This window comes from Canis lupus, chromosome 10 (genome assembly GCF_003254725.2).
Source record: "Canis lupus dingo isolate Sandy chromosome 10, ASM325472v2, whole genome shotgun sequence".
NCBI classification, from domain to species: Eukaryota; Metazoa; Chordata; class Mammalia; order Carnivora; family Canidae; genus Canis; species Canis lupus.
This window is the reverse complement of record NC_064252.1, coordinates 21,323,225-21,348,538: the sequence shown is the minus strand read 5'-3', so window position 1 is coordinate 21,348,538 and position 25,314 is coordinate 21,323,225. Positions and strand designations below refer to the sequence as shown.

The window sequence follows — 25,314 nt, the reverse complement described above, 5'->3', positions numbered from 1 at the left end:
CCGTTCCTAAGCAACCAGGTTGTTTACGTCTCCCAGGAAACCGGCCCCCGCGCCCTGCGCCAGGTGGCGGAGAGCCGAACTGAAAAGCTCGCGAAGGGGGCGCGTGTTGCAGCGGAACCAGCCTCTCCTAGGCTACAACTACTTTTATTTTCGTTGTCTTTTTCCCTTTGCACCTCGCAGGCCTTAAAAAACCCGTAGAATTTCTTCGCGATTCCAGTCATGGAGCTAGCGCAGCCCAGGGACCTGGGGCAGGACTTGGCTCTGGGTAAAAGGAGGCACAACGAGCTGTGCAGGCAGAAACGGGTCTTCAACGCCAGGAACCGGATCGTGGGGGTGAGGCCCGCGGGCAGGGAGGGCATGTGCGGGGCGGGGGGTGGCGAGGGCGGCGGGCTGCGGGCGGCGGGAGCGGAGGCGAACCGCGCGGGCGGGGAAACCGCGGATGCAGGCACAGCTGCAAAGGCTGACGGCTCTCCCGGGGAGACGGGTTCCTTGAATGGGCTGCTGACCTCGTGGCGGGGGGAGAGGGGGAGGGAGCCCCTTCACCTGCAGGGCACACCAGATACTGCACTCTCTCACCTGCAGGGCACACCAGACTGCACCCCTTCACCTGCAGGGCACACCAGACGCTGCGCCTCCTCACCTGTGGGGTACACCAGACACTGCACCCTCTCACCTGCAGGGCACACCAGATACTGCATCCCCTCACCTGCAGGGCACACCAGACGCTGCACCCTCTCACCTGCGGGGCACACCAGATACTGCACCCTCTGACCTGCAGGGCACACCAGATACTGCATCCCCTCACCTCAGCACACCAGACGCTGCACCCTCTCACCTGCAGGGCACAGCAGATACTGCACTCCCTCACCTGCAGGGCACACCAGACACTGCACCCCCTCACCTGCAGGGCACACCAGACACTGCACCCCTTCACCTGCAGGGCACACCAGACACTGCACCCTCTCACCTGCAGGGCACACCAGATACTGCATCCCCTTACCTGCTCAGCAGGAAAATGGAGTCCTGCAGCAGGGAGGGGGCTCGCCTGCACCCACTGGCTCAACGGAGACCTGAGCACATCTCCTTTCCCTGAGCCAGATTTTCTACACTTGCCAGGGGCTCCTTCCAGTCTATTTATTTGTTTTGTGGCAGGTTTTTTTGGGGGGGGGCACAAAAGGAGGAACATGGCAATTCCTGCCTGACCTTGCAGAGTTCATGGCCCAGGAAGGAGAAGAGAGGCAGGCATTAAAACGGTCACATTACTATGCAGTGGAATCAATGCTGTGAGGCAGGGAAGAACATACTGGGTCTGGGGGAGGAAATCAGAGAGGGCTGCCCAGAGGAGGTGTTGCCTAAGCCTGTTCTGAGGACACCTATTAACGAAGAGAAGGGGAGAAGGAAGCTCTGGGGACAGGAGGAAGAACCAACTATAAGCAAAGGCATCCAGGTATCAAAAGACCTGATGTGCACCTAAGACAACTAGTTAACAGTGGAACAAGGCTTTTAAAAAGGTAAGTGGGATTGTTATCAACTGACTAAAACTATCTGGCTGTAACTGGTCTCCCCTTGTTTTCCATTTCCAGGGAGACACAGAAGCCTGGGATATTCAGGTTCGAGACCAGAAGATAAAAGAAGCAACAGAAAAAGCTAGACATGAAACTTTTGGTGAGAATTTGCTGGAGCCTATCTAGCAGTTTAGGGCCGGGTACCTCTAGACTCCAGTTCTCATGTCTTCAAAGATGTAAAACTCATCATTTTCACACTCCTCCTCCTTTTAAAATTTCACCGTTGATTTTATTCAATTAACGTGCTGATTCTTTCTCTCTTCAAAGGAAGACAGCTATTGAATTCTATGTAGGTGGCAGGAAATATATTTTAAGGGTAAATGTACATTTGCATCAGTTTTCTTTAAAAACTGATTATGAGAAACCCTACACACACATCATTCTGTGCCCCAAGGTTCCAGACCTTCTCCTGGGGACAGCTGCTTGCACTAGATGACATGTGCACACTCTCAGCTCACACTCCTGCGTGGATTCAGAGCTAGATATGGTAGTGTGGTAGCTCTGAGATAAAAATCTCAAATAGAATTCACTTTCCCACAGCAGGTACAACAAGTCTAGCTTATTTTTTTTAAGTACCATAAGGATATTTTTAAAAAAGATTTATTCATTTGAGAGAGAGGAGGAGAGAGCAAGAGTGAGTGTGGGGGGAGGAGCAGAAGGGGGAACTCTCAATCCAACTCTGCACCCAGTATGGAGCCCTACTGGGGGCTTGATCTCATGACCCAGAGATAATGACCGGAGCTGAAATTAAGAGGCAGACACTCAACCACTGAGTCACCCAGGCGCCCCTAAATGTTAAAATATACTTTAAAAAATAAGCTTAGAAAAAGACAGACAGAAAATCTATCAAAATGTAAGCAGTGGTGATGTTGAAATGATAGAATACAAGTGAACTTTTATTTTCTTCTCTAGTTTCTGAATAGTTCAGCTTTTTTATGTTAATTTAAAAATAATTCAAACTGACAAGAACAATATGACAGGCACATACATAACTACTTGCAGATTAGATGTTAATATTTTGCGAAATTGGCTTTAGAGATCTTATTTTAAGTATTCTTTTTGAGAATTAAATGCTATATATGTATGTATATCTATAGCTATAGATATATAAATGCTATAATGTATATATAAAAACATATACATGCTTTATATGCATACATAAATATAGATAAGCACTACATATGTATATGTGCATATATATAGCTATAGATAGAGCTCTCGCCCACCTCATCTTTCCTCTTCCTCCTTGACAGGTGTATCATTTCCATACGTGTTTCTTATAATATACAGTTTATGTATATATTCATGATGATATAAAATTTTGTGTGTGTATTTTAAAACTTCACCTAAATTTTACGTAAATATATTGAATGAATCTTTTTGCAACTTTTTTTATTCAACATTTTTTAAATTTATTTATTCATTCATAGAAGACAGAGAGAGAGAGAGAAAGGCAAAGACACAGGCAGAGGGAGAAGCAGGCTCCATGCAGGGAGCCCGAAGTGGGACTCCGTCTGGGACTCCAGGATCATGCCCTGGGCCAAAGGCAGGCGCTAAACCACTGAGCCACCCAGGGATTCCTATTATTCAACATATTTTTAAAATTAATCAGTGATGGGGTGCCTGGGTGGCTCAGTTGTTAAGCGACTGACTCTTGATTTTGGCTCAGGTCAAGATCTCAGGCTCCTGAGATCAGCCCCAGCTCCCAAGCTCCCCTGTTTGGTTCTTAACACCGATTTGTAGGTACTCTTTATATATTCAGAATACTAATTCTTTGATGATTGTGTTACCTCTATAGAGGCTTATGTGACTTTTAGAATCACCAAAAATTATTTTTTAAAGTGGATTCACATTTATTTTTTCTCTGAACCTAATCTTACGGGTATGCTATATTTCTTCTAGCCGCTGAAATGAGGCATAATGACAAAATCACATGCATATTGGAAGGCCGGGAAAGGAGAGATAAGAGAAGCCTCTGTAAAGCCATCAATGACTTCCAGCAGAGCTTCCAGAGGCCAGAAACGCGCCGTGAATTTGACCTATCTGACCCCCTAGCCCTTAAGAAAGATCTTCCAGCGAGACAGTCAGATAATGATATTCGGAATACCATATCGGGAATGCAGAAATTCATGGGAGAGGATTTAAATTTCCGGGAGAGGAAGAAATTCCAGGAGGAACAAAACCGAGAGTGGTCCTTGCAACAGCAAAGGGAATGGGAGGATGCCCGTGCCCACCAGAGATGTGCAGGTAATGAAGCAAGGAGGAGGAATTGGTCCCAATACTTTGCTCGGCAAATTGGCCCCCTGGTCTTCTCCCCAGCTTCATTTTGTCTTTTTTTTTTTTTTTTCTTTTTTTTTTTTTCATTTTGTCTTTTAAGTCCTATAGATGTGCTGCGTTGGCCATGAGGAACAGGGGTCTGCATCCCAGGGTATAAATGTCTTCAGCCACATAGCAGTCACCCAGGAACCCTGCTCTGAGCTTGTGCTCGGTGCCCAGGATTCAGCTGGCCCCCTCAGAGGCAGCTCACCACCCTCCTCCCAGCCTCCCCTCCCCTCTTCTCTTCTCACTCTGCTCTCTGGGGGTGAGGTCTCCCCAGATGGCTATCTCCTGTCGCTTCTGAGCCCACCCCCACCGGACATCTGCCCTCACCCTGCCCTGAACCTGCCTGGCCACCGTCACCAGGACCTCCATGCTGCCCCAACCAAGCTCCATTTTCAGGCCTCTCCTTCAGCCTGTGCCATCGTGGATCACCTCCTCCTCTTCCTGGGACTACTTCCCCCGACTGGTTTCCCGGATGCATCGTCATCCCAGTGCTCCTCCCCAGGCCATTTCCTGGTTTCTCCTCACTTGCCAAACCTCTAGATGTGGTTGCTGACCAGGGCCCTCTGCCCCTCTCCTCTCTCAACTACACTCATTCCCTTGGCGATCTCAGCTAGTCTTATGGATTTAAATACCACCCACAGACCATCCTTCCCCAGATTTACATCTCCAGCCTGGACCATTCCCTGAATCCGGACTCATCCATCCAGTCACCTCCGGACATCTCTGTGCTCTTGGATGTCTAATAAACGTATCAAAGTCAATACCAGACACACTGACTGACCTTCCCCCAAAGCTGACCTTCCACCTCTGTCAATAGGAACTCCACTGTTCTAGTTGTGCAAGTCCCAACCCCAAGGCATCTTGATTCCTTCCTTTCTCTCAAATGCCACATCTGGCCCAGCAGCAAATCATCTCGAATTGCAACTACCTCCCTCCACACCCACCGCAACCGTTCTGAAATAAACTATCAGCACATCTCAGTGGGATTATTGCAACAGCCTCTAAGGGGTCTCCCTGCTTCAGGCCTTGCCCCTCTGAAATCTCCTCTTGACCCAGCGACCAGGATGATCCTGCTAAAAATGAAACTAGGTCTTTTGCTTAAAATCTTCCAATAGCTTCTCTTTTCACTCAGAATAAAAGCCAGATTCATTTTTAGGACCCATAAGGTTTTCACAGCCTGCACTGATCTCCTACCACATTTCCTTTCATTCATTCCACCCTTGCCACCCTGGCTTCCTCAGAACGTTAAGAGTGTCCAGCTCACTTCTGCCTCAAGGCCTTTGCACCTATTGTTTCCTCTGCCTGAAAACATTTCCCTCTACATTGGCAAAGCCTGCCCCTGATCCTTCTTCAGGCCTTTGCTGAAATGTCATCTTATCAGAGAGGTCTCTCCTGACCACTCTTTTAAATTGCACCCCTGTACCCTCCCACATCCCCACACTCTCTTATCCACGTCTCCATAGCAGTGATCACTGACATACTATACGATCATGTATTTGTCATTCCTGTCCCCAATATCCTATAAAAAGCTCAGTGAAGGCAGGAGATTTGTCTGTTTTTTTTTTTTTATTTTTTTAATTTTTATTTATTTATGATAGTCACAGAGAGAGAGAGAGAGAGGCAGAGACACAGGCAGAGGGAGAAGCAGGCTCCATGCACCGGGAGCCTGATGTGGGATTCGATCCTGGGTCTCCAGGATCGCGCCCTGGGCCAAAGGCAGGCGCCAAACCGCTGCGCCACCCAGGGATCCCGATTTGTCTGTTTTATTCACTGCTCTATCTTTAGTTCTTGGCACATAGGTAGCTATTGAAGAATGAATTCATAGGCCTTTAAAAACATTGCACCCACTTCCCAGGGGCTTCACATTTCCATCTCTGGATGAGAGCCTTTGTCTCAGCCTTGAACTTGGTCCTTGAACCGCCCCCTGGACATCTCCCCAGGCACCTCAGAACATTCTAGAAAGTAACCCTGAATTTCTCTCCAGCTCTGCTCCTCCCTCCACCCTTCTCCCCTCAGTCAATGACGCCTCCATCCCTTGTCAGGCCACAGACCCAGGAGTCCTCCTTGAGCCACCCTTGTCTCCAGGCCATCTTCAACCCCTGTCCTTCCACCTCCTGTGTATATTTTGAATTGCCCATTTCTGCCATCCCTGCCATCACCACGGTGATCCAAGCCACCTGAGGGACCACGCCAAGGGCTTTCTCATTGTCCTTCATTTTCTTTCTTGTCCTCTCCACTCTATTCCCAACATAGCAGTCAGAGTACTTTTTTTTTTTTTAAGATTTTATTTATTCATGAAAGACACAGAGAGAGAAGCAGAGACACAGGCAGAGGGAGAAGTAGGCTCCCTGCGGGGAGCCCGATGTGGGACTCAATCCCATGACCCCAGGATCATGACTGAGCCGAAGGCAGATGCTCAGCCACTGAGCCACCCAGGCGCTTCCAGAATGCTACTTTTTAATCAACATCAAGTTGGACAATGTCACCCTCACCCCATCCCAGCTTAAAACCCTCCAGTGGCTTCCCATTCTATATGGAATTAAGTGCAAAATCCTCTGTAGCCTGTGGGGCCCTGCGTGCTGGGCCGCTGCTCAGCAGCCCCCCACCCCGGGCCAGCTCTGCCCCCTACCCCACTCACTCACTACCTTCCAGCTAGTTGGCTTCCTTTCACTTCTGGATCCTGGCAGATCCCATCAGAGCCTTTGCACCTGTTCCCCACCCAACTTCTTGTCCTGCCTCAGCTTCAAGGTCACTTCCTCCTGGAGAAGCATCTGACTCCCCCACCCACCTCCACTGGAGGTGGGTACTCCCAGCACTTCCTCCCCTGGGACCCTTCCCCTCTTGAGCACTATCTCCACATGCATTCATAGATGTATTTCGGGTTTTGCTTGTTTATAATGTTGCTCATCTCCGGACAGTAAGTTCCATGAAGGCAGGAAAAGCCGTGATGTCTTCGCCACCGCTGCACACACCGTGCCCACAAAGGGCGCAGTCCGTGTGGTTCTCCTTGTGGCACTGTGTCACCTGGAAGGTATAAACATAGGAGTTGGGGGAGATGGAGCTGAAAGCAGCAAAGGCCATGAACTCACCCCTTGATCCTTGTGTTTGGAGATAACAAGGACATCACGGGGCATAAGACCATAAGGAGAACCTTGTGATTGGTGACTTTAAAAAAAAGTGTAATAACCCTGTGACGTAGGAGCTGTCCTGTCTCCCAAAAGAGGGCTGTAGGCTCAGAGAGGTCGGGTAGGGCAGCCCGGGTGGCTCAGCGGTTTAGCGCCACCTTTGGCCCAGGTTGTGATCCTAGGGACCCGGGATCGAGTCCCACTTTGGGCTCCCATGGAGCCTGCTTCTTCCTCTGCCTGTGTCTCTGCCTCTCTCTCTCTGTGTGTGTGTGACTATCATAAATAAAAAAAAAAAAAAAGAAAAAAGAAAATGTCTGGGTGGGGACAGGGGTCTGCTCTTGTCTGACGCTAAATCTTTAGCTTTTGCTGTTTGGATGCTCCTCCTCCAAAGTCCTACTGTGACTGCACGAATATCTCCCCCAACTCTGACACCCGTCCTCTAGGGAGCCCCCTCTGGTCCCCCTTGCAGAGCTCCCTTGCCCATTGTGAGGATGATTGCTCAGAGCCCCTCCACCGCCAGCGCCCCAGCCCAGGACCACAGCCCACATCACCGATCCCCAGGTAGTGGAGCTAACAGCCGGTGCCTACACCCCAGAGCTTTACCTGAATCCCCTCACTGAGTGTCCCCGCAGCCATGAGCAGCCCTGCTCTGTGGAAGAGGGCAGGATAAGAAGAGGTGCTCTGCATGCCTGGGAAGGAGCTGGGGTAGGGCCTGCAGGTTTTGTCTGTATGAATGGACATGCCACAGGGTGTTCTGCTCCCCTGGGAAGGAGCTGGAGTGGGGAGCCTGCAAGATTTGACTGCATTTTGCTTCCTTTTCAGAGGACCTGTACTTGAAGACAAGGCTGCAGTTTGATGAAACAGCCAAGCATCTACAGAATCTGGAGAGCGCCACCAGAAAGGCGGTTTGTGTAGCTGTGAAAGAATTCAACAAGAGCCAGGTGCGTCCCAGGCTCTATGGGGGGAGGACACACCCATGGCTACAGCCATGGCTGCTCCCCCGGGCACCCCAGCCTCCCCTGCCCACACTCAGCCCCTCACCTGCTCACGCCACACCTGCACAGAGCCCTGCCAGGGCTGCCTGGGTACAGGGATGAATGACACCCAGTCCCTGCTCTGGAGCTCTGAATCAGGGCGTGAATTCAACAAAACTAGTCATGCGAGCCTTGGTGGGGGTGAGGGTCTCAATAGACCCTCTAAACCCCAGGCTCTTCTCAAATACTGAGGACCATGACATCTACCTAAAAGGATGCCACCCAGCACTGCTCTGACACCTTGTCTCGGTTTCCCTTCCTCTCTGTCACCTCTCAGAGCGCTGGTCCTTACCAAGAACAGGTCCACAGGGGCTCATTAATGGGAGCAATTACTATGGGGATGATTAGAGCAGACTCCTGGTGGCTCCTGACACACCCTCTAAACTCTGTAGGAACTCCTCCCAGACTCCTCCTCGCCTGGCCATTCCCTGTTTTCCATCCCTTTTGTTAATTAGACAAAAGTCTAGACAGCTGTCCTCAAGGACAAATTCCCAGCAGGTCAGTCCAGTTCGGCAAGGAGACGCACACAGGAGAGTCTCCCTCGAGGCGGGGGGTGGGGGGGGCTGCTCTTTTTGTTAGACGTGTGTCGTGGAGTCAGGGTCGGTGGCAGGCCCTGGAGCCCACCTCCGCAGGGACAAGACCAGGCCCTTCCTTGTCTGCCTCCTTGGGAAAGCCAGCCACATGCCTCAGTTCTGTCACCTGTAGAGTGGGGATAATGAGGACACTCACCTGTGCCAGTCAGAGTGAGCTAATGCATGCTGGGGTGGGTGGGAAACACCTCCCAAATCTCAGTCCCCACCGTTGGGGCACCTGGGGGTTCAGCCAGTTGAGCGTCAGACTCTCGATTTCGGCTCAGGTCATGATGTCAGGGTCCTGGGATCAAACCTCACATCAGGCTTTATGCTCAGGGCAGGTGGCGAGTCCATTTGAGATTATCTCTCTCCCTCTGCCTCCCTCTCTCTCAAATAAATAAATAAATCTTAAAAAAAAAAGAAAAGAAAAGAAAGAAGTCACCACTGTTGTCAATCACTCTGTTGGGTGCACTCTGGGCCTGCAGCCGTCCAAGGGTGACCAGGGCCACCAGGAGGGACCTGGAGCCCTGCCCTGAGGTGAGGGAAGCCACGCCAGGGGGAGATGGCATCCTAACCCGGGGAGACAGCTCCCTGCTTTGGCAAACCAGTGCAAACAGCTGCAGCTCTTACACACACAAGCAACAGGTAGGGAGTCCCTCGGCCCAGCCCATGTGCCTGTTGTCATCCAGGCAGCCAGGATCCAAGGGCCTCCGCACATCCATGTCTGATGAGTCTACTGCTCCCTCCTACCTGTCCCAGGTGCACTTTAGCAAACTCCTCCTTCAAGGGCCCCCAGTGAGATTTGCCCATCTTTGCCTCGATCTCCATGGGGTCACTCGGGGCATCTTCCTTAATGTCTCCCCCTGTACAGGCCACCGAATCACTGGAAAGGAAAATTCAAGAGAAAAAACAGGAACAAGAAGACAACGTGGCTGAGATCTCCAACCTGCTGCACGGGGACCTGCTCTCGGAGAACCCACAGCAGGCAGCCAGCTCCTTTGGGCCCCACCGTGTGGTGCCAGACCGCTGGAAGGGCATGACCCAGGAGCAACTGGAGCAGATCCGCCTGGTTCAGAAGCAGCAAATCCAGGAGAAGCTGGTACTTGCCCCTCATCCCCCCTCACAGAGCCCCCAGACGTAGCCCTGTGCCACCTGCTGTCTTCCTCCAGCATCTAGTTATAGCTGCGCTGCCCTTGTCCCTAGAAGAAGCCCTCAAGGAATTTATGTTCTGGGTGGGGCTGGGGGATAAAAGCCAAATGATCCCACACATGTGTGACAGTGCTTGGGTAGAAGTAAGGCCGGGCCAGGGGAAGGGAGGGTACAGGGTTTGAGGGGAGTCACCAGGGGACTGGGAAGTGACATGGTTTCAAAGACCTGAAGAGGAGGAGGGAACGAGCCATGCAGATACCTGGGGAAGGACCACCAGGCAGGGTGAATGGGATTCAGGCAGGCTGAAGGGTTGGGTGTGGCATATGAGACCCAGAGGAGTTAAGGATTACTCCAGGCCTTGTGGCCTGAGCATTGAGAAGGATGAAGTTGGCATTTACTGAGATAGGAAGATAATGGAAAGCGCAGGTTGGTAGGTGGAGTGGAAGTCACAAGTGCAACTTTGGATATGGTATGTGTAATGCAATGTCCATTAGGCATCTATGTCTGTTAGGATTTTGTACCTGAACATCCTTGGTAACTGGCTCCCACCATCTAGTGCAAGACGGCTGCTTGAGCTCCAGCCCTCACATGCATATTTCATCTAGCAGGAAGAAGGAATGAGGAAGGACACTCCAAGGACACTTCTCAGAAGTTTCACAGGACACTTCCACTTAAATTCCGTTAGAGAACATTCAGTCACAGAGTTGCCCCAAACTGTAAAGATTGGGAAATGCAGGGTTTATTCCAGGGGTAGTAAGGTGTTGGCAATTGTTTCATTAAGGAAAAAAGAAAAATGGCTACTGGGAGGGATGTAATATTTTCTGCCACAACCTCCAAGTAGAGCCAGCAGCTGGAGTTCAGAACAAAGTGTAGACGGGAGACACAGGCACAGGGACATGACCACGCAGGCAGTGTTTAAAGCAGTGAAACTGGCTGAGGTCATGCAGGGAGCAAGTCAAGATGGACTAGCAAAGGGATCCAAGGACTGAGTCCTGGGACAGCCCCCACCCCTGCCATGGTTTGTGAAGAGCGAAAGGGCAACCAGTAAGGGAGGAGGGGCCCAGCCAGGGAGCCCCCGGGTCAGACCCTGCTGCTCTGCTGCTGCCTGAATGCTGGGTCCAGGTGGCGGTCCTGGGGACTCAACCTGGAGCATCCTTGGAGGAGGGGTGGAGGCGACAGAGGGGTCACAGGCAGGCAGGTAACACTATCTAGGTTTTGCTGTAAAGGGTGCAGGGAAACGGGGTGGTAGCTGCTGGGGACCTGGAGTCAAGTCGTTTGGTTTCTCTGACTGTAGAAATAACAGCATACTTGTCATTCCATGAGGATGACAGCAGAGACGGGGAAACTGATGCCAGTGAGGACTTGCTGGAGCTGTGTCCTGGTTGGCAGGAGCATGAGGCACCGGGGCATTAGTGAGGCTTGGGGTGGGTGGGAGTCAGGCTGACTGTCCTTGGCCGTGGGAGCAGCCTGCGGGGCTTCTCTTCCGGAGACCCACTTTCCTGGGGAAGTAGGAAGATAGCAGCTGAGGGTGGGGATCCGGTTAGGGATTTGAGGACAGAGAACCAGGTGCTGATGGTCACTTCGGACAGCTGGAACGGGATGGCCTGGGGAAGAGGGCAGGATGGCCGGGCAGAGCCAGGGGTGGAGGGCCCTAGAGATGGAAGGGCACGACCTTGAAGTCTCCCTAGTGAGCACTGTCAGGGGCTGTCCCGGCGACCCTCAGCTGTGAGGGGCCCCTGGGCCCCTGGCAAGTCTGTCCAAGTGAGAGTTTCAAGGGTGCTGAGGGTGTCTGCTGGGCCAGGTGACAGCCAAGGATACTGGGCTGAACTGGGGCGGGGGTGGGGGGTGGACGAAGACGCAGGAGCACCAGGAGAGTGGAAAGTGTGTGGTCAGTGGATGGGAGGGCCCTGCGTGGGGACCCAGTGGAAGAGGCAGATCAGAAAGGTGGTAGGGGTTGGGGCACTTGAAGGTGATACCAGGGAGCCTGGCCTTCTTGGTAGTGACAAAGTGGGGGCAGGAGTTCTCAAAGTGGGGTCTCTGGACCAGCAACATTGGCATTGCCTTGGAACTTGGGAGACATGCAGATTCTCAGGCTCTACCCCAGGCCCCCTGAATCAGAAACCCTAAAGTAGGGCCCATAGCCTGTGGCTGGGAAAGCTCCCTGGGGGTTCAATGCCCATTGGAGTTCGAGGGTCACCAGTAGGCTGTGCCCAGGGGGTGACAGCTGACAGGTTGGCCCTAGGTCCTTGGAGAGGAAGGGGAATCACTGACAAGCCAGGGAAAGGAAAGTTCTCAGGCCTATGGGATGGGGGGCACCGCCCCAGGGTCAGCAGAGGAGAACCTGGGGTTCGATGGCAGGTGCTGTGGTCAGTGTGAGCTTCCAGGCTGGCAAGTCCAGGGCGAGGGGCAGCAGCCTAGCTCAGGAAGTGAGGAGCGGATGGGACGGCTCCCCTGCCCGCTCTGCTCCAGGCCCAGAGGGTCACCTGTACAGGAGGGAAGATGGCACCTGGGTGAGAGGCAGCGGGGGGGCCTGGGAGCCAGGATGGGGGAGCCGCCAGGGAGTAAGGTGGGGGAGCAGCCCAAGAAGAGCCCTGAGGTAGGTTTCAGATGCAGGGAATGTTGGTCACCCTTGCAGGGCCCTGCTTTGCCCTTCTCTCCTGCAAGTCAGCCCAAATGTCTGGCAAGGAAGGTCAACCATTTGTCCCCAAAGTGGCATTTTTATCTGATTTTCGATCCTTGCAGAAAATCAAGACAGAAAAACACAAAGGGAAAAAACACCTACATTAGGTCTCACCATTCGCAAATACTCCCCCTCCCCGCACCCTTGAGTGCTCCCTGGTGCCTGTCCCTCTTGCCACCTTTCTCACCTGTGTAGATGGTTTGGAGAGCTGAGGTCATGCAGACTAGTTAGGCCATCCGTCTCTGAGTCCAGGGCAAGCATGCCCCGCGCCCCCCCCCCATGCTGTATTCTTGACTGAAGCATCTCGTGTCATGACTGGGGGCGGCTGTGAGCAGCCTCATTTTACAGGTAAGGAAACTGAGGTTTGGACAGGCAAAATGACTGGCCCAGTAGGTGGCAAGACCAGGTGCCAGCCTCGTCTCCGTCCCTGGGAAGGGGGCCAGGGCCTCTGCCTGTCTGCACATGGTGGCTGGCGGCCCTAGGTCTACGGGGCCACTGGACACTCAAGCCCTGCTCATCTGGTGGGTGGAAGCCCGTGGAAGGGAAGGAGGTGTGCTTGTCTTCAGACCCGGCAGCACCCACTTTTGCTTCCTTTTCCTGTAGAAGCAGTGATCCATAGGCAGGATGGCTGATAAAACTACTCACATTTGGGAGAGTGACCCCTTCCCTCTGCCTTACTCCAGTTTCCTCTTCTAAGGCTCGGTGGTTTTTATAGAGGGATCTGGAAGGTGATGAGGAATGAGCTGAGATGCAGAAATTCCCCCCAAGCTCATGAGTCCATTGTCAGGTGGGGGTGCCACTTCCGTGCCTTCTAGAAGCGACCAGGTGATCCCAGTGTTCGGCAGCATGGCCCGCCGGCAGCATCCTGGGTGGGAGGCCTTCCTACGGAGCCCTGGGCTGGCAGCTGCTGTCCCTGCACACCTCAGAGGGCCGGCTGGCCCCTACAAGCATGGGAAGCCCCTGGGCCACCTGGACTGGTGGCAGGCAGGGGCGGTCTCTGCTGATTTCCTGCATGATGATGCTCACCTGCCTGCACCCCCTCCCCCCACTCTGAGCCTTAGTTTCCCCAGCTGTAAAATAAGAGGCCGATTCTCCTGGATGGTCGCAGGCTCTCTTCCGGGTCTGGGGACGGGGGGTGGCGAGTCACCTGTCCTCCCTCCAGAGGCTTCAAGAAGAAGAGCGGCAGCGAGATATGGACTGGGACCGCCGGCGGGTGCAGATGGCTCGAGCCGCCCTCCTCCTGGAGCGGCAGCAGCGGCGCCAGCAGCGTGACCTGCGCAGGGCCCTGGACTGCAACAACCTCAGCCTGGCCAAGGAGCAGCGTTTGCAGTGAGGGCCTGGGCCAAGGGCCATGGGGAGGGGTGGCCGGGTCGGGGGAGCAGGTGGGATGGGGGGTTGTCTGAATGGAGATCTGACTGAGTGGTGGGGAGGGTCGAGGCAGGCTGTGCAGGCCCACCCTGAGGCTCCAGACCTGAGTTGTGGCTCCCCTTGGAGGCCCCCCAGCAGCAACAGCTTGGGCCCAGCACAGCCTCCTGCTATAGGATTCAAACAGGAAGGGGAGAGGCCTGAGAGCCACAGGCCAGGGGTTAAGTGGTTGGAAACCAGCTCCCTGGGAGGTGCTCATGCAGGCACTAGCACCCTCCTCCCACCCCAGCAGCTCAGACTTGGGTGCTGGTGATGGAGTACACAGGGCACTGGGAGCCCCCGGGGAGGCCCCTGGGTGGGCCTGGGGGAGTGGGAGGATGGTGCCAGCTGCCTGGTGCAGGGAGGGGCCTCCTGGGCTGCCAGGGGCAAGCTGGAGTCTCTCTGTCATGGTCGGACCCCAAGAGTAGTTCAGAGTTCCAGCTACAGAAAATGTCAAATGCAGAGCCGTATGTGAACTTGTTCGTTAAAAAACATTACTCATTAATCCGTTCGTCGAGCTCTGTGCTTGAACTTGGCAGAGAACCACCCGTATGTTTGCCAGTGGGTCCACCGTTACTGGGTCCCTTCTGTTGGGGGCCCCAAAGGAGCAGTAGAGATGACCTGAGGGGAGTCAGATGGGATGAACAAATGTCTTTACAGCCATACTCATGTATGTATATATGTATACATATATACATATATATATATATTTTTTTTTTTAAGTGGGAGGATATTGGGGCACCCGGGTGTCTCAGTGGTGGAGCATTTGCCTTCGGGTCCGGGTGTCATCCTGGAGTCCTGGGATCGAGTCCCACATCGGGCTCCCCACAGGGAGCCTGCTTCTCCCTCTACCTGTCTCTCTGCCTCTCTCTCTGTGTCTCTCGTGAATAAATAAAATCTTTTTAAAAAGTAAAATAAAAACAAAAAGTAGGATATTTAGGAGGCACTTGGGTGGCTCAGTGGGTTAAGTGTTTGCCTGCGGCTCAGGTCATGATCTCAAGGTCCCGGAATGGAGCGCTCTTACAGGCGTCCTGCTCAGCAAGGAGTCTGCTTCTCCCTCTCTCTCTGTCCTTCTCCCCTGCTCGTGCTCTGTCTCCCTATCAAATAATAAATACAATCTTAAAACAAAACAAAACAAAAAAAGGTAGGATATTTAGGAAACAAGGTATTTGCGGATTTTTTCCCCTCGTTTTATTTTCAGGAAAAAACATATGGAGGAAATCTGTACAAATGAACCCACTGAAGACTATTTCACGCAATTTAATACAAGAAGTCGGTAATGAAAGAGACAGCGTCCTTCTCTTCTGAATTGTTTATGCATAAAATGCAATGGCCGTGAAGAGTCTCATTTATTAAAAAAAAGAGAGAGAGAAATACATTCCTTGTTTCAGAGAAACCCTCTTGCTTTTCTCCCTTGGGTCAACAGGTACGGAACCCCATGCTTGTATGTGTGCAAGGAGCGTTAGTTTCTGTGCAGCTCCGCTCAGAGAATGTTCCCGGAGCAGCTGTGGGTGCTGTGGCCACAGGGATGGAGCAGATGTGACCCTGCAAAGGACCATCCCAGAGAGGGGCATTTGAGGGGGCCCGCATCTCACTGAGACCCTAGTTCCAGCTGCTGTCAAAGCTAACACGGGTGCTCACTATGTGCAAGGCGTTTAGAACAATTTCACCCTCACGGCAGCCGGTGGTGGGTATCGTTATTACTCACGTGCTCCGGGAGAGGAGCCTGAGATTTAGGGATGTTAAGTGACTCGCCCACGGTCATGCTGATGGCAGTGATGGGCCTGGGGTTAAGCCCAGGGAGTCCAGCTCTCAAACGCACGCCTCACTCTCCTGGCTCCAGTGACAGAGACCCAAAGCAAGTGTGGCCTCAGCAAAGCCACTTCCCTCTTGCTCTCAGAAGACCAAGCCAAGTGCTGCTCCCTCCCTGCTCTGGCATCTCCCATCTTGTGGTCCAGGGATGCTGCTTCCAGGTGCCACCACCATGTCACTAGGCCAGCAGGGAGGAGGGGAAAGGGGGGCAAAGGGGACCATGGCATGCTCCTTACTCTCCAGGACGAGCCATAGAAAGTGTACGTTTCACCTCCGTTCACATCCTGTTGGCCAGAGATGGGTCACGTAACCACATCCCGCGACACAGGGGGCTGGGAAACTGAGCTGGCCAACCATGTGACCGGGCAGTGATTCCAGAATGGTGTAAAGAGTAGAAGAAGAGTTGTTGGGGGACCTCCAGCAGACTTGAAGAGTGGACTTGGAATTTGCCAGAGGGGAGGTGGAAGGAGGCACTTTATACTGGGCAGGAGTACTGTGTCTGGCAGGAATGGGGTCTCTAGCTCCCAGGCCCAGGATGAGTGCATCTTACCCAGTTGACTCTTCCTTCTCCATGTAGGTTTCTTGGGGGGCCATGTGCACAGAACCAGTGACATATAGCAGCTCTTGGTGGCCCTTTACCAATTAGCTGAGAGAGAGCTAGGTATGCCAACATAAGCTGGTTGGCTCATCCCCCTCTTGGTCTAAAGGCGACTCTCATTCTGCTTAGGCTCCAAACCCTTCACCGGCTGATGTTAACGGGGCCTGAGGGTTGGCAGGGTTTCCTGGCTGGGTCACTTGGGGCTGGACTGTCCAGCTGAACATTATTTGTTAGAGCACAGTGTGCAGATGGCCTGGGGGACCGCACGGGCTGAAGTGGAAGGGGAGGATCCTGTGGGCTCTAGCCAGGAGAGCTCCCGAGGAGCTGTGGGCCAGCGAGTAACAGGGTCCAGTGTGCATGTTTCTGAAAGGTGGCTTCAGCAGCAGCGGGGCTGCCAGAGGACAGGCTGACTTTGAAGATGCATGTCACCGTCTCCCGGCCAATCCAGCCTCACATGGGCTCCCAGAATGGCAAAGCATCTGAGTGAATGGTAAACTGGGACCTAGTTCAAACCCAGAGTTAGCCTAATAATGGTGCCACCCACAGGGTGAAGTGGGGTGGGGTGGGGGGTAGGGGCTCCTGCAGGTGCAGCAGCTGAGATACCAATTGTGATCTTATGCTGGGGAGTGGGGAGCATGCAAGCCCATTTATTAGCACCTAATGGATGCTGGATCTCACTAGTGCCTGGTGCAGATGAGCGTGTTCTGGACTTTCTGCCCCCGTTAGGCAGCTGGGCAGACTCACTTTGACTTATGGTCCTCTGCAGGGAAAGGAGACATCCACATCCATCCAAATCAAGTGCGTGTCCTGTGATTCACCCCCTTGCCACTGCTGCTGACCATCCCAATGGAGTGGGTACTCCTAAGTGATCAACAGGGACAGTATACTCCCTTTGGGGGGCAGGTTAGGGGCGCATTAGTTTCCCGGAGCTGCCATAACAAAGGACTACAGACTGGTGGGCTTAAACCACAAACATTTATACTTCTTCACAGTCTGGAGGACAGAGATCAAGGTGTTGGTGGACTTCTTCTGAGGGCTCTGCAGCTTCCAAGGGTTTGCTGGCGACCTTTAGGGTTCCTTGGCTTGTAGATGCATCACCCTGACCTATGCCTCCGTCTCTGCATGACATTATCCATATGCATGCTTCTGTGTCCAAATTTCCCCCTTTTTATAAGGATAACAGCCATATTGGATTAAGGCCTACCCCAGTGACCTTAACCAATGATATCTACAGCGTGAAAGGCATGCTTTAACTCTGAATTTTGCATCATTATAACAAATGTTCTAAGAGGAAGGACAGGCTTGGAAACTTTGGGCACCGGCTTGCTTTACGGGAGCCCTCTGCTGGTGACCAGAAGCACAACACATTCCAGGTGGTTCTCAGGCATGGGTAAAGGAACCCAGCCACTGAAGGATCCACCCAGGCCAGGCACTGGGCAGGCTGGTGCCACAGCCCTTATACCGCTGGTTGTCGTGATCACCCTCCAGCCAAGAGAAAACAGAAGAGAGCTTACACCTTAGCGCTGGCTGGAAGGCGGAGCCAGGGCCCAGGTGTGGGGTCTCTCTGACTCTCCTCTGAATGGCCCCTTGCGGTCTTACCTGCACACGCACACTCTCCAGAGTAGCTGGGTTTATTTTATTTAATTTTGTCTCAAGATTTTACTATACAAATTTTCAAACACAGAAAAATGGGTAGAATTGTAGGGTATGATGCATACACGTCTACCTATATTCTCCAATTAATATTTTGCTGTATCTGCTTCCTTATCTCTTCACAGACAGGCTTTCAAAATTCTACTTATATGCTGCTTACAAAAGACACACTAAGGGGCACCTGGGTGACTCTTGGTTTCAACTCAGGTTGTGATCTCAGGGTGGTGAGATCGAGCCCCATATCAGGTCCATAATGAGTGGGGAGGCGGCCTGAGGATTCTTTCTCTCTTTCTCCCTCTGCCTCTCCCCCTGCTCATGCTCACTCTCTAAAATAAGTAAATAAATCTTTAAGGTAGAAAGACACATTAAAACAAAACAGCATAGAAAAAAAATAAGAGGATTCCAAAGTTATTTAAACTTAACACCAAAAAAGTGAAAACTGATGTTCACACACAAATCTGCCCACCAATGTTTATAGCAGCTTTCTTCATACTCGCAAAAACTTGCACATAGCCAAGATGTCCAGACAATGGAATCCAGACAATGGATATTATCAGTGATAAACAGAAATGAGCTATCAAGCCTCAAAAAGACTTGGAGGAAATTTAAATGCATATTACTAGGTGAAAGAAGCCAATCTGAAAAGCCTACATAATGAGCGATTCTAATTCTATGACCTGCTGGATAAAATAAAACTATGGAGACAGTAAAACGATCAGTGGTTGCCAGGAGTTGGGGGGAGGGAGGAATGAACAAGGGTGACATAGAGGATTTTTAGGGCATTTAAACAGGTCATCATTCATTTGTCCAAACCCATACAATATACAGCTACGGCCTGCGTGAGCAATATGTTTGTTAAAGGAGTCAACGGTGCATTGTGTTGCAGTTAGTACTTTTTCCTCACCTCCTGTATCATAAAGGATGCTGCACGCATGCTCTACTGGTGCCAAGCACTATGCTAAGTGCATTCCTTCCACACGTCTTAGTTCTTTGCAAGAATCCTCACAAACCAAGATTGTTGTCCCCATTTTCCGCAGATGAAGTCACTGAGGTGAGGGATTTCTACTTCCAAGGGGAATGATCTATACAGCAGAATGAATATCCTAAAATATTTGTCCTCTACCACTCAACTGGGTCCCGGATTAATCATAACAAGCATTTTATATGCATTGCTGAGCTCACAAGGTAGTAAATGAAACCATGGAAGTTATACACACACATAAGAACAGTGAACAGAAACCAGAACAGGAACATTAATAAGAAATAGAGGCTGGGGCGGTGCTGGTGGCCAAGGCTGATAATAGGAATCCAGAGTTTGGGGGATTAATAATTAGGAGAAAAATAATAAGAGGCCCTCATAAAAGGGGGTTATCAAAAACTGAGACCTTTGCATTAATCTGGGACCTTGGATTACACTCTATATGAGAGAGATAGGCAGAGACTGTTAGAAATCAGTGAGTCTCCGCCATGGCTCTGGGATAGTGATGATGATGGCGATGGTGATGTTGCTGGTGGTGATGGTGATTGATGGTGATGCTGATGATGGTGGGGATGAGGATGATGACATGACAGTGGTGATGCTGATGATACTGGTCCTTGAGAATCCACACCCAGTTGCTCACTTTTACATGGCCCCAGAGTTTCCATGTTTTCCAAAGAGGTGAGAGAAATCCCCAGCAGAAAAATTAAATCTCAGTGTTCTCAGATTAATTTTGCCTCCACAGAACCTACTAGAGGCTAACATAATCGCAGGGCAAAAGCAGTCCCAACTTAGACTCTTTAGGATTCTCTCAGATTAAATTCAACCAAAGACAAGCTCACACAAACATACAAAACATGCAAGCAAATAAGCCGCCACGGGTAAACATCAGTAGAAACCACCATTCAGATTTGATCTCCCTAGAACTTTAGATAATGAAGTTATAGGATATAGGTATTTTTAAAGTCTTTTGGTCTTTTACATCCAGCCTTGATGAAGTAACTAGGACTGGACTATCCCTCCTGCTATAAATAACAGAAAACTGGACAGAATAAACAGAACAACCGTTTTTAGACATTGATGACAGGGCAGGACTGTGATCTCTGGGAGAAGGGGAACAAGGTGAGCTGTACAATTGCCCAGCACTTCTTTCTGAGGGCATCACTATCATTGGCAGAAAGGGGGACCCCAAGCAGAGTAGTACACTAATCTCACTGAGCTGAGGAAGAGCTCAGAGGCAGAGAAGTGAGGCAGCAGGAATCTGTGGAGCAGAGTGACTGTATGACCCAGCAATTCCATTCCTGGTTATATACCCAAGAGAATTAAAAACGTATGTCCCCACAAAACTTTGTACACAAATGTTCAGAGCAGCATTATTTACAACAGCCAAAAGGTGCAAATGACACAAACATCCATCCACGGATGAATGGATAACCAAGATGTGTATGTATATATACACAACGGAATAGAAGTACTGATACATGCTACAACACAGATGAGCCTTGAAAAAATTACACTAAATGAAGGAAGCCAGACACAAAAGGGCACATATCGTGATTCCATCTATATGAAATGTCCAAGATAGGCAAATCCATAGAAACAGAAAGTAGGTTAGTTTATTTTCCAGGGACTAAAAGTTTCAGGGTTTCTTTCTGGAGTGACGAAAATTTTCTGAAATTATATAGTAGTCATGGTTGCACAATTCTGTGAATATAATAAAAACCACTATATCCTTTTAAGAGTGAATATTATAATATATGAATTATATCTCAATTTTTCAAAATCCCACAAGATACCACACTACATGGCCACTGGAATGGCTAATATTAAAAAGACCGACCGTACCAAATAATGACCAAGATACAGAGCAACTGGAACCTTAATCCATCACTGGCAGGGAAACAAGCAGTTTTTACAAAGCTAACCATATATTTAGCTATACATTTAACCATGCACTTAACATTAAGCAAAAATGGCCACACATTTACCTCGTGACCTAGCTATTCCTAGAGAAAAGAAAGCACGCATCCACAGAAAAGACTCTTACAGAGATGTTCATAGCATCTGTATTCACAGTAGCCCCAAACTGGGATCAACAACCGGGATGCCCACCAAAAAGTGATCTGGTAAACGAATACCCTACCTGTACCACTCACCAGTTACAAGAACAAACCACTAGAATGCCCCCCCCCAAATGATTGAATCAGAAACATGACCGGTAACATTGTACCAGACCTAAAAAGAGTACATAAATCCAATTCTATATATGTGAAATTCTAGCATCAGCAAAACTATTCTATCAGTGTTTGCCTGGGATAGGGTGATGACCACAAAAGTCATAGGCAATTTTTTTGGAGTGAAGGAAATGTACAGGAAAAACAAAAACAAAACAAAAAAACCAAAAAGACTCTGTGCCCTCACCCGCATCAAGTAAGCAAAGGCAGGGGCCCTAACCCACCTGCTACCAGATTCCGGAGGAATGAGCGGGGCGGCTGTCGGCCGTGCCTCTGTCCACCAGCAGGTGGCATTGTGTCTTGCATGCATCCACCCTTTGCGGGCCATCTTGTTTCACTGCGTGCCTCCCGTCTCCCCAGGCAGATAGATGAGGCTGGTGCAGAGGCTGTGGGTATAACCCACTGTGACAGACACCGCGCAGGGCTGCTGCAGAGATGACTGATTCCCACGCCTCTTGCCTGGCCACAGACCAGAGAGCATGACGGGTGGAGTCGAGTGAGAGGGCCTTCTGAGCACTTTTTCCCAAAGAGGCTTCTTCCCGACCTGTGATGTGTCCACATGATGATAAGACAATGATGAAAAGAAGCCTGAGGAAGCTGAGAGAGTGCAAGACCATGAACTATGTGGACCTATGTGGCCTTCGTCTTTGCTTATCTCCTGCTCAGCGAAGGTCCAGGTGTCACCCTACATCCTTGCCCAACAGCCCCCCAGGTTCACACTGCCCCATCCTGGAACCTAGCCACCCATCTGCCAAATCCTGGCAAAGTCAGTTTTGCCCATACTGTGTCTGGTAGGTCCTCCTTCCTTCTTTTCTTTTGCCAAATGAGTGCTGAATCCAAAGCCCCAAGGGCCAATCCCCTGCTAGTACTGGTTACGGCTCCAATGTGGACATGGGTGGGAATGTGGGGAGATGGAATGCCTGTGATTTAGTGGATCTTTTCTTCTTACCAGATGTTCTAGAATGCTTTTGAAACACTTGTTTTGACAGTGCCAAAACTGACTTCAACCCTATTGTCCACAATTGTTGGGGATGGAGCATTCCAAAACCCATTGGAGAAAGAAGACATAGCTCAGGCCTTCTCTTTCACACCAGAGTGAGCTGTGAACTCGTGACCCCGTAAAGTTCCCATTGGGCCTCTTGAGCTCAACAAATGTGCCTTTGTTGACTGGATGTCCAGTGGGAACTCGCAGAGCCTGAGGACAGGACTGATCCCTCCCCAGGATGAGCGCTGGAGCCAGCCAGCCACCATTAAGTCTCTCAGCAGGGTTACTCTGTCCTTGGTTTGCTCATGTGGGAAGTGGCTCAGAAAGGTCTTTCAGCTCCAGGGTCACCTGGATCCGTAATGCGTGATGGCCAATTTTAGTTCCCAGATGAGGAATGGAAATTTAAAGGATAGCATTAACTTTTCCAAGGTGGAGCTGGACCCCAACTCCCAGGGTGCCCAGAAGGAATGGTTGGCAGAGCCCCAGGTCATGAGGATGGGTGACAGCTCTCGAAGGTGTGTCTCTAGCCTGACCTTTGGCCTGGATTCCATGCTCAGCATCAAAGGCCCACTTGATAGCTCCACTTGGGTATCTAACAGAGTTAATGCACCCAAACAGAACTCTGCCCCAAACCCGGTCCTCCAAATCTTCACCATTTCTGTCAATGGCAATCCCATTTTCCCAAATGCTCAGGTCAAAAAGTTGGGTCTCATCCCTGGGTTTTGTCTCTCACACATCCCACATCCACTCCATCAGCAAATTCTATTGACTAGATTTCAAAATATTTTCTGACCACTTCTTACTGCCTTCTCGGCCCTTTGTCCAGACTGTTCTCTCCTGGCTGACTGACTTCATTAGTCTCCTCACTGCTGTCCCAGCTTCTCCCTCCATCCACACACATTCTTTCTCAACAAAGAAGCCACAGAGACAAAGTTAAAATGCAAGTCAGGCTGTCTTTTAGCTCAAACCCTCCAGTGGCTCCCAACTTGCTGGGAGTCAAGCCAGTTGCCTTCAAGGCTCCACGTGACCCCATTCCCTGCCCCACGTCTCTCTGACCTCCTCTCCTACTGTCTCCTCCTTGCTTACTCTGCTCCGACCACCCTTGTGTCCTTGCTATTCACTGAGCCTGCCAACCTCATTCCTGCCCCAGGCCCTCTAAGCTCGGTATTCCCTCAGCTTCTAAAGCTCTTTCTCTGGATATCCACATGGCCAAATCTATCCTCTCCTTACAGGCTCAGCTCAAAAGTCACCTTCTCAGTGAGGCTCTTTCCTGACTCCCACATCCAATGACAACACCCCTCCTCCAGAGCACTCTTCCCACCCTGCTTTGCTTTTCTCCGTGGCATCCATCACCTGATAGGTATGCTTATCATCGGTCCTCACCTGCCACTAGGAGGTAAGTTCCATGAGGGAAGAGGCTCAGCTTTAATCACTTCTATTCCCAGAGCCTTGAACACCGCCTGACATGTATTTGTTGCACTAATTAATGAACTGTGTGGTGTGACTTTCACAGCCAGAGCTGGTCCACTCAGCATTCAGGCTCACTCAGGGCATGTCCCTAGAGCAAGTGGGATGAATCCACTGGGGACTCATTTATGTGATGATTGAGGAGCTGCCAGGGAAACACTCACCCAGGGGGAGAGGACAGTCCCAGCACACAGTGTGTCCTATTTATAATTGCTTTGTTGACAACAGAGAGCTGTGGCTCAGTTCCATGGGACTTCTGTTAGAGAGATAGGCAAGGGCGCCAGGGGTCCAAGGACCAGTGTACTCATGGGCATGGGGAACACCAGGGAGCATGACCCAGAGCGGTACCAGGGAGGCATCCCAAGGTGTCAAAGAGTGTGACCAGCCAGCCTTGGTGGGGGGAACATGACACCCACCTGCCGAGTAGGTGATGAGGTGGTGATGAGGCCAACCACAAGAGGTCCATAAGGTGCCAGATGTGGTGGTGGACCCTGGGCTGCAGCAATGAACAAGACACGCAGGTAAGAGGGGCGGAAGTACACAAGCAAACAGACACATGGACAAGATCAACTCAAGTGGACATGAACGCCACCAAGAAAATGGCCACAAAAGCCACTTTGATTTATCCAACATTTTCCACGATGATGTGGATGGAAGCTCTACAAAAAAATACACTCCTCAGGTGGTCAGATGAGAAGGGTGAGAATCGGGACCCACACAATCCGGAGTGCAGCAAAATGGGATTTACTGGTAGCAAGTTGTCAAGATCTGGAAATCAGGTTCCCCAAACTAATTACACTGACTCACAGTGTCAGAGTCCGCAAGTCAAGGACAGCACGGCCTGTCACTCATTCATTCAACAAACTTTGAGGGGGTGCTAATAGTGCTAGATATTGTCCTAAGCAGTGAAATTAAAACAAAAGAACACATAGGCCTGTCCTTGTGGGGCTCACATTTGGGCGGGAGGACGGACAATGAATAAGATGAACAAGTAAATGTGTGAGTGAGGGTAGGGATGAGCACTAATGAGCGGAGAAAGGGGGTTAGTGAGCATGTGTTTGAGGAGGCATTCTGTACTTTTCGGTAGGGTGCCTGGTGTCACTGATGCCCTGGGAAGCAGACTGATGAGGACATTAGTGCACAGGGGTTACTCAGGCTGGGCGGTTGGGATCAGTATGTGTGGAAGGAGGGGGAGAAGACAGGATTGGGCAGGGGGAGAAGCTGAGCTGTGACAAGGCCCGACAAAGACATCAGCCAGCCCCACATGGAGCTCGGGACATGGACGAGCCTTCAGAAACGTCTAAAATTAGGCCTTTATACTTTGTGTGGATCAGCTGTTGGACAAGCCTGCCCCTGGAAGGAGACGTGGCCTTCCTCAGCTGAGGCAATTCTCGAAGGGGGCAAGAGCAGCCAGGGATCAGGTCTTCCATTCCTGAAGAGGAACCTGGGCCATGCATCCCAGTGTCCACTATGCCAGGGAAAGCTTTGGCGAGGAGGAGATGTAGAAATGAGAAGCTGAGGGCATGAGGGCCAAAGCCTCTCCAGACAGAGGGGACATCAGATGCAAAGGTCCTGGGGAGGGACAACGCTTGGGAGTTCTAGGAGGCTAGTGTGGCTGGAGCTGAGTCAGTGTAGGAGTGGGGGGAAAGGGAGAAGGGAGGAGCCTACAGGCCTTTGCAAGGATTTTAATGTTCCCTGGGAGTAAGACTGGTGATTTGGAGGATTTTGAGCATGG

General features: G+C 51.0%; 1 protein-coding gene across 1 annotated transcript; it reads left to right on the top strand.

The window, feature by feature from the left end:
* The first annotated feature begins 28 nt into the window (after positions 1–28).
* RIBC2 (RIB43A domain with coiled-coils 2) lies at positions 29–15,229 on the top strand. The gene is made up of 7 exons (XM_025456572.3): positions 29–333; positions 1,584–1,665; positions 3,468–3,812; positions 7,835–7,953; positions 9,490–9,717; positions 13,610–13,776; positions 15,053–15,229. The coding sequence occupies exons 1-7, from the start codon at positions 220–222 to the stop codon at positions 15,129–15,131; spliced, it is 1,134 nt and encodes a 377-aa protein (XP_025312357.1). The 5' UTR covers positions 29–219; the 3' UTR covers positions 15,132–15,229.
* Positions 15,230–25,314: the final 10,085 nt, after the last annotated feature.

Excerpts from the sequence above, each read along its gene's own strand:
- RIBC2 (XM_025456572.3), top strand. The coding sequence starts at position 220 with ATGGAGCTAGCGCAGCCCAGGGACCTGGGGCAGGACTTGGCTCTGGGT. Across the intron at positions 1,666-3,467 it reads AGCTAGACATGAAACTTTTG|CCGCTGAAATGAGGCATAAT; the intron begins GTGAGAATTTGC and ends TATTTCTTCTAG. Across the intron at positions 9,718-13,609 it reads AGCAAATCCAGGAGAAGCTG|AGGCTTCAAGAAGAAGAGCG; the intron begins GTACTTGCCCCT and ends TCCTCCCTCCAG.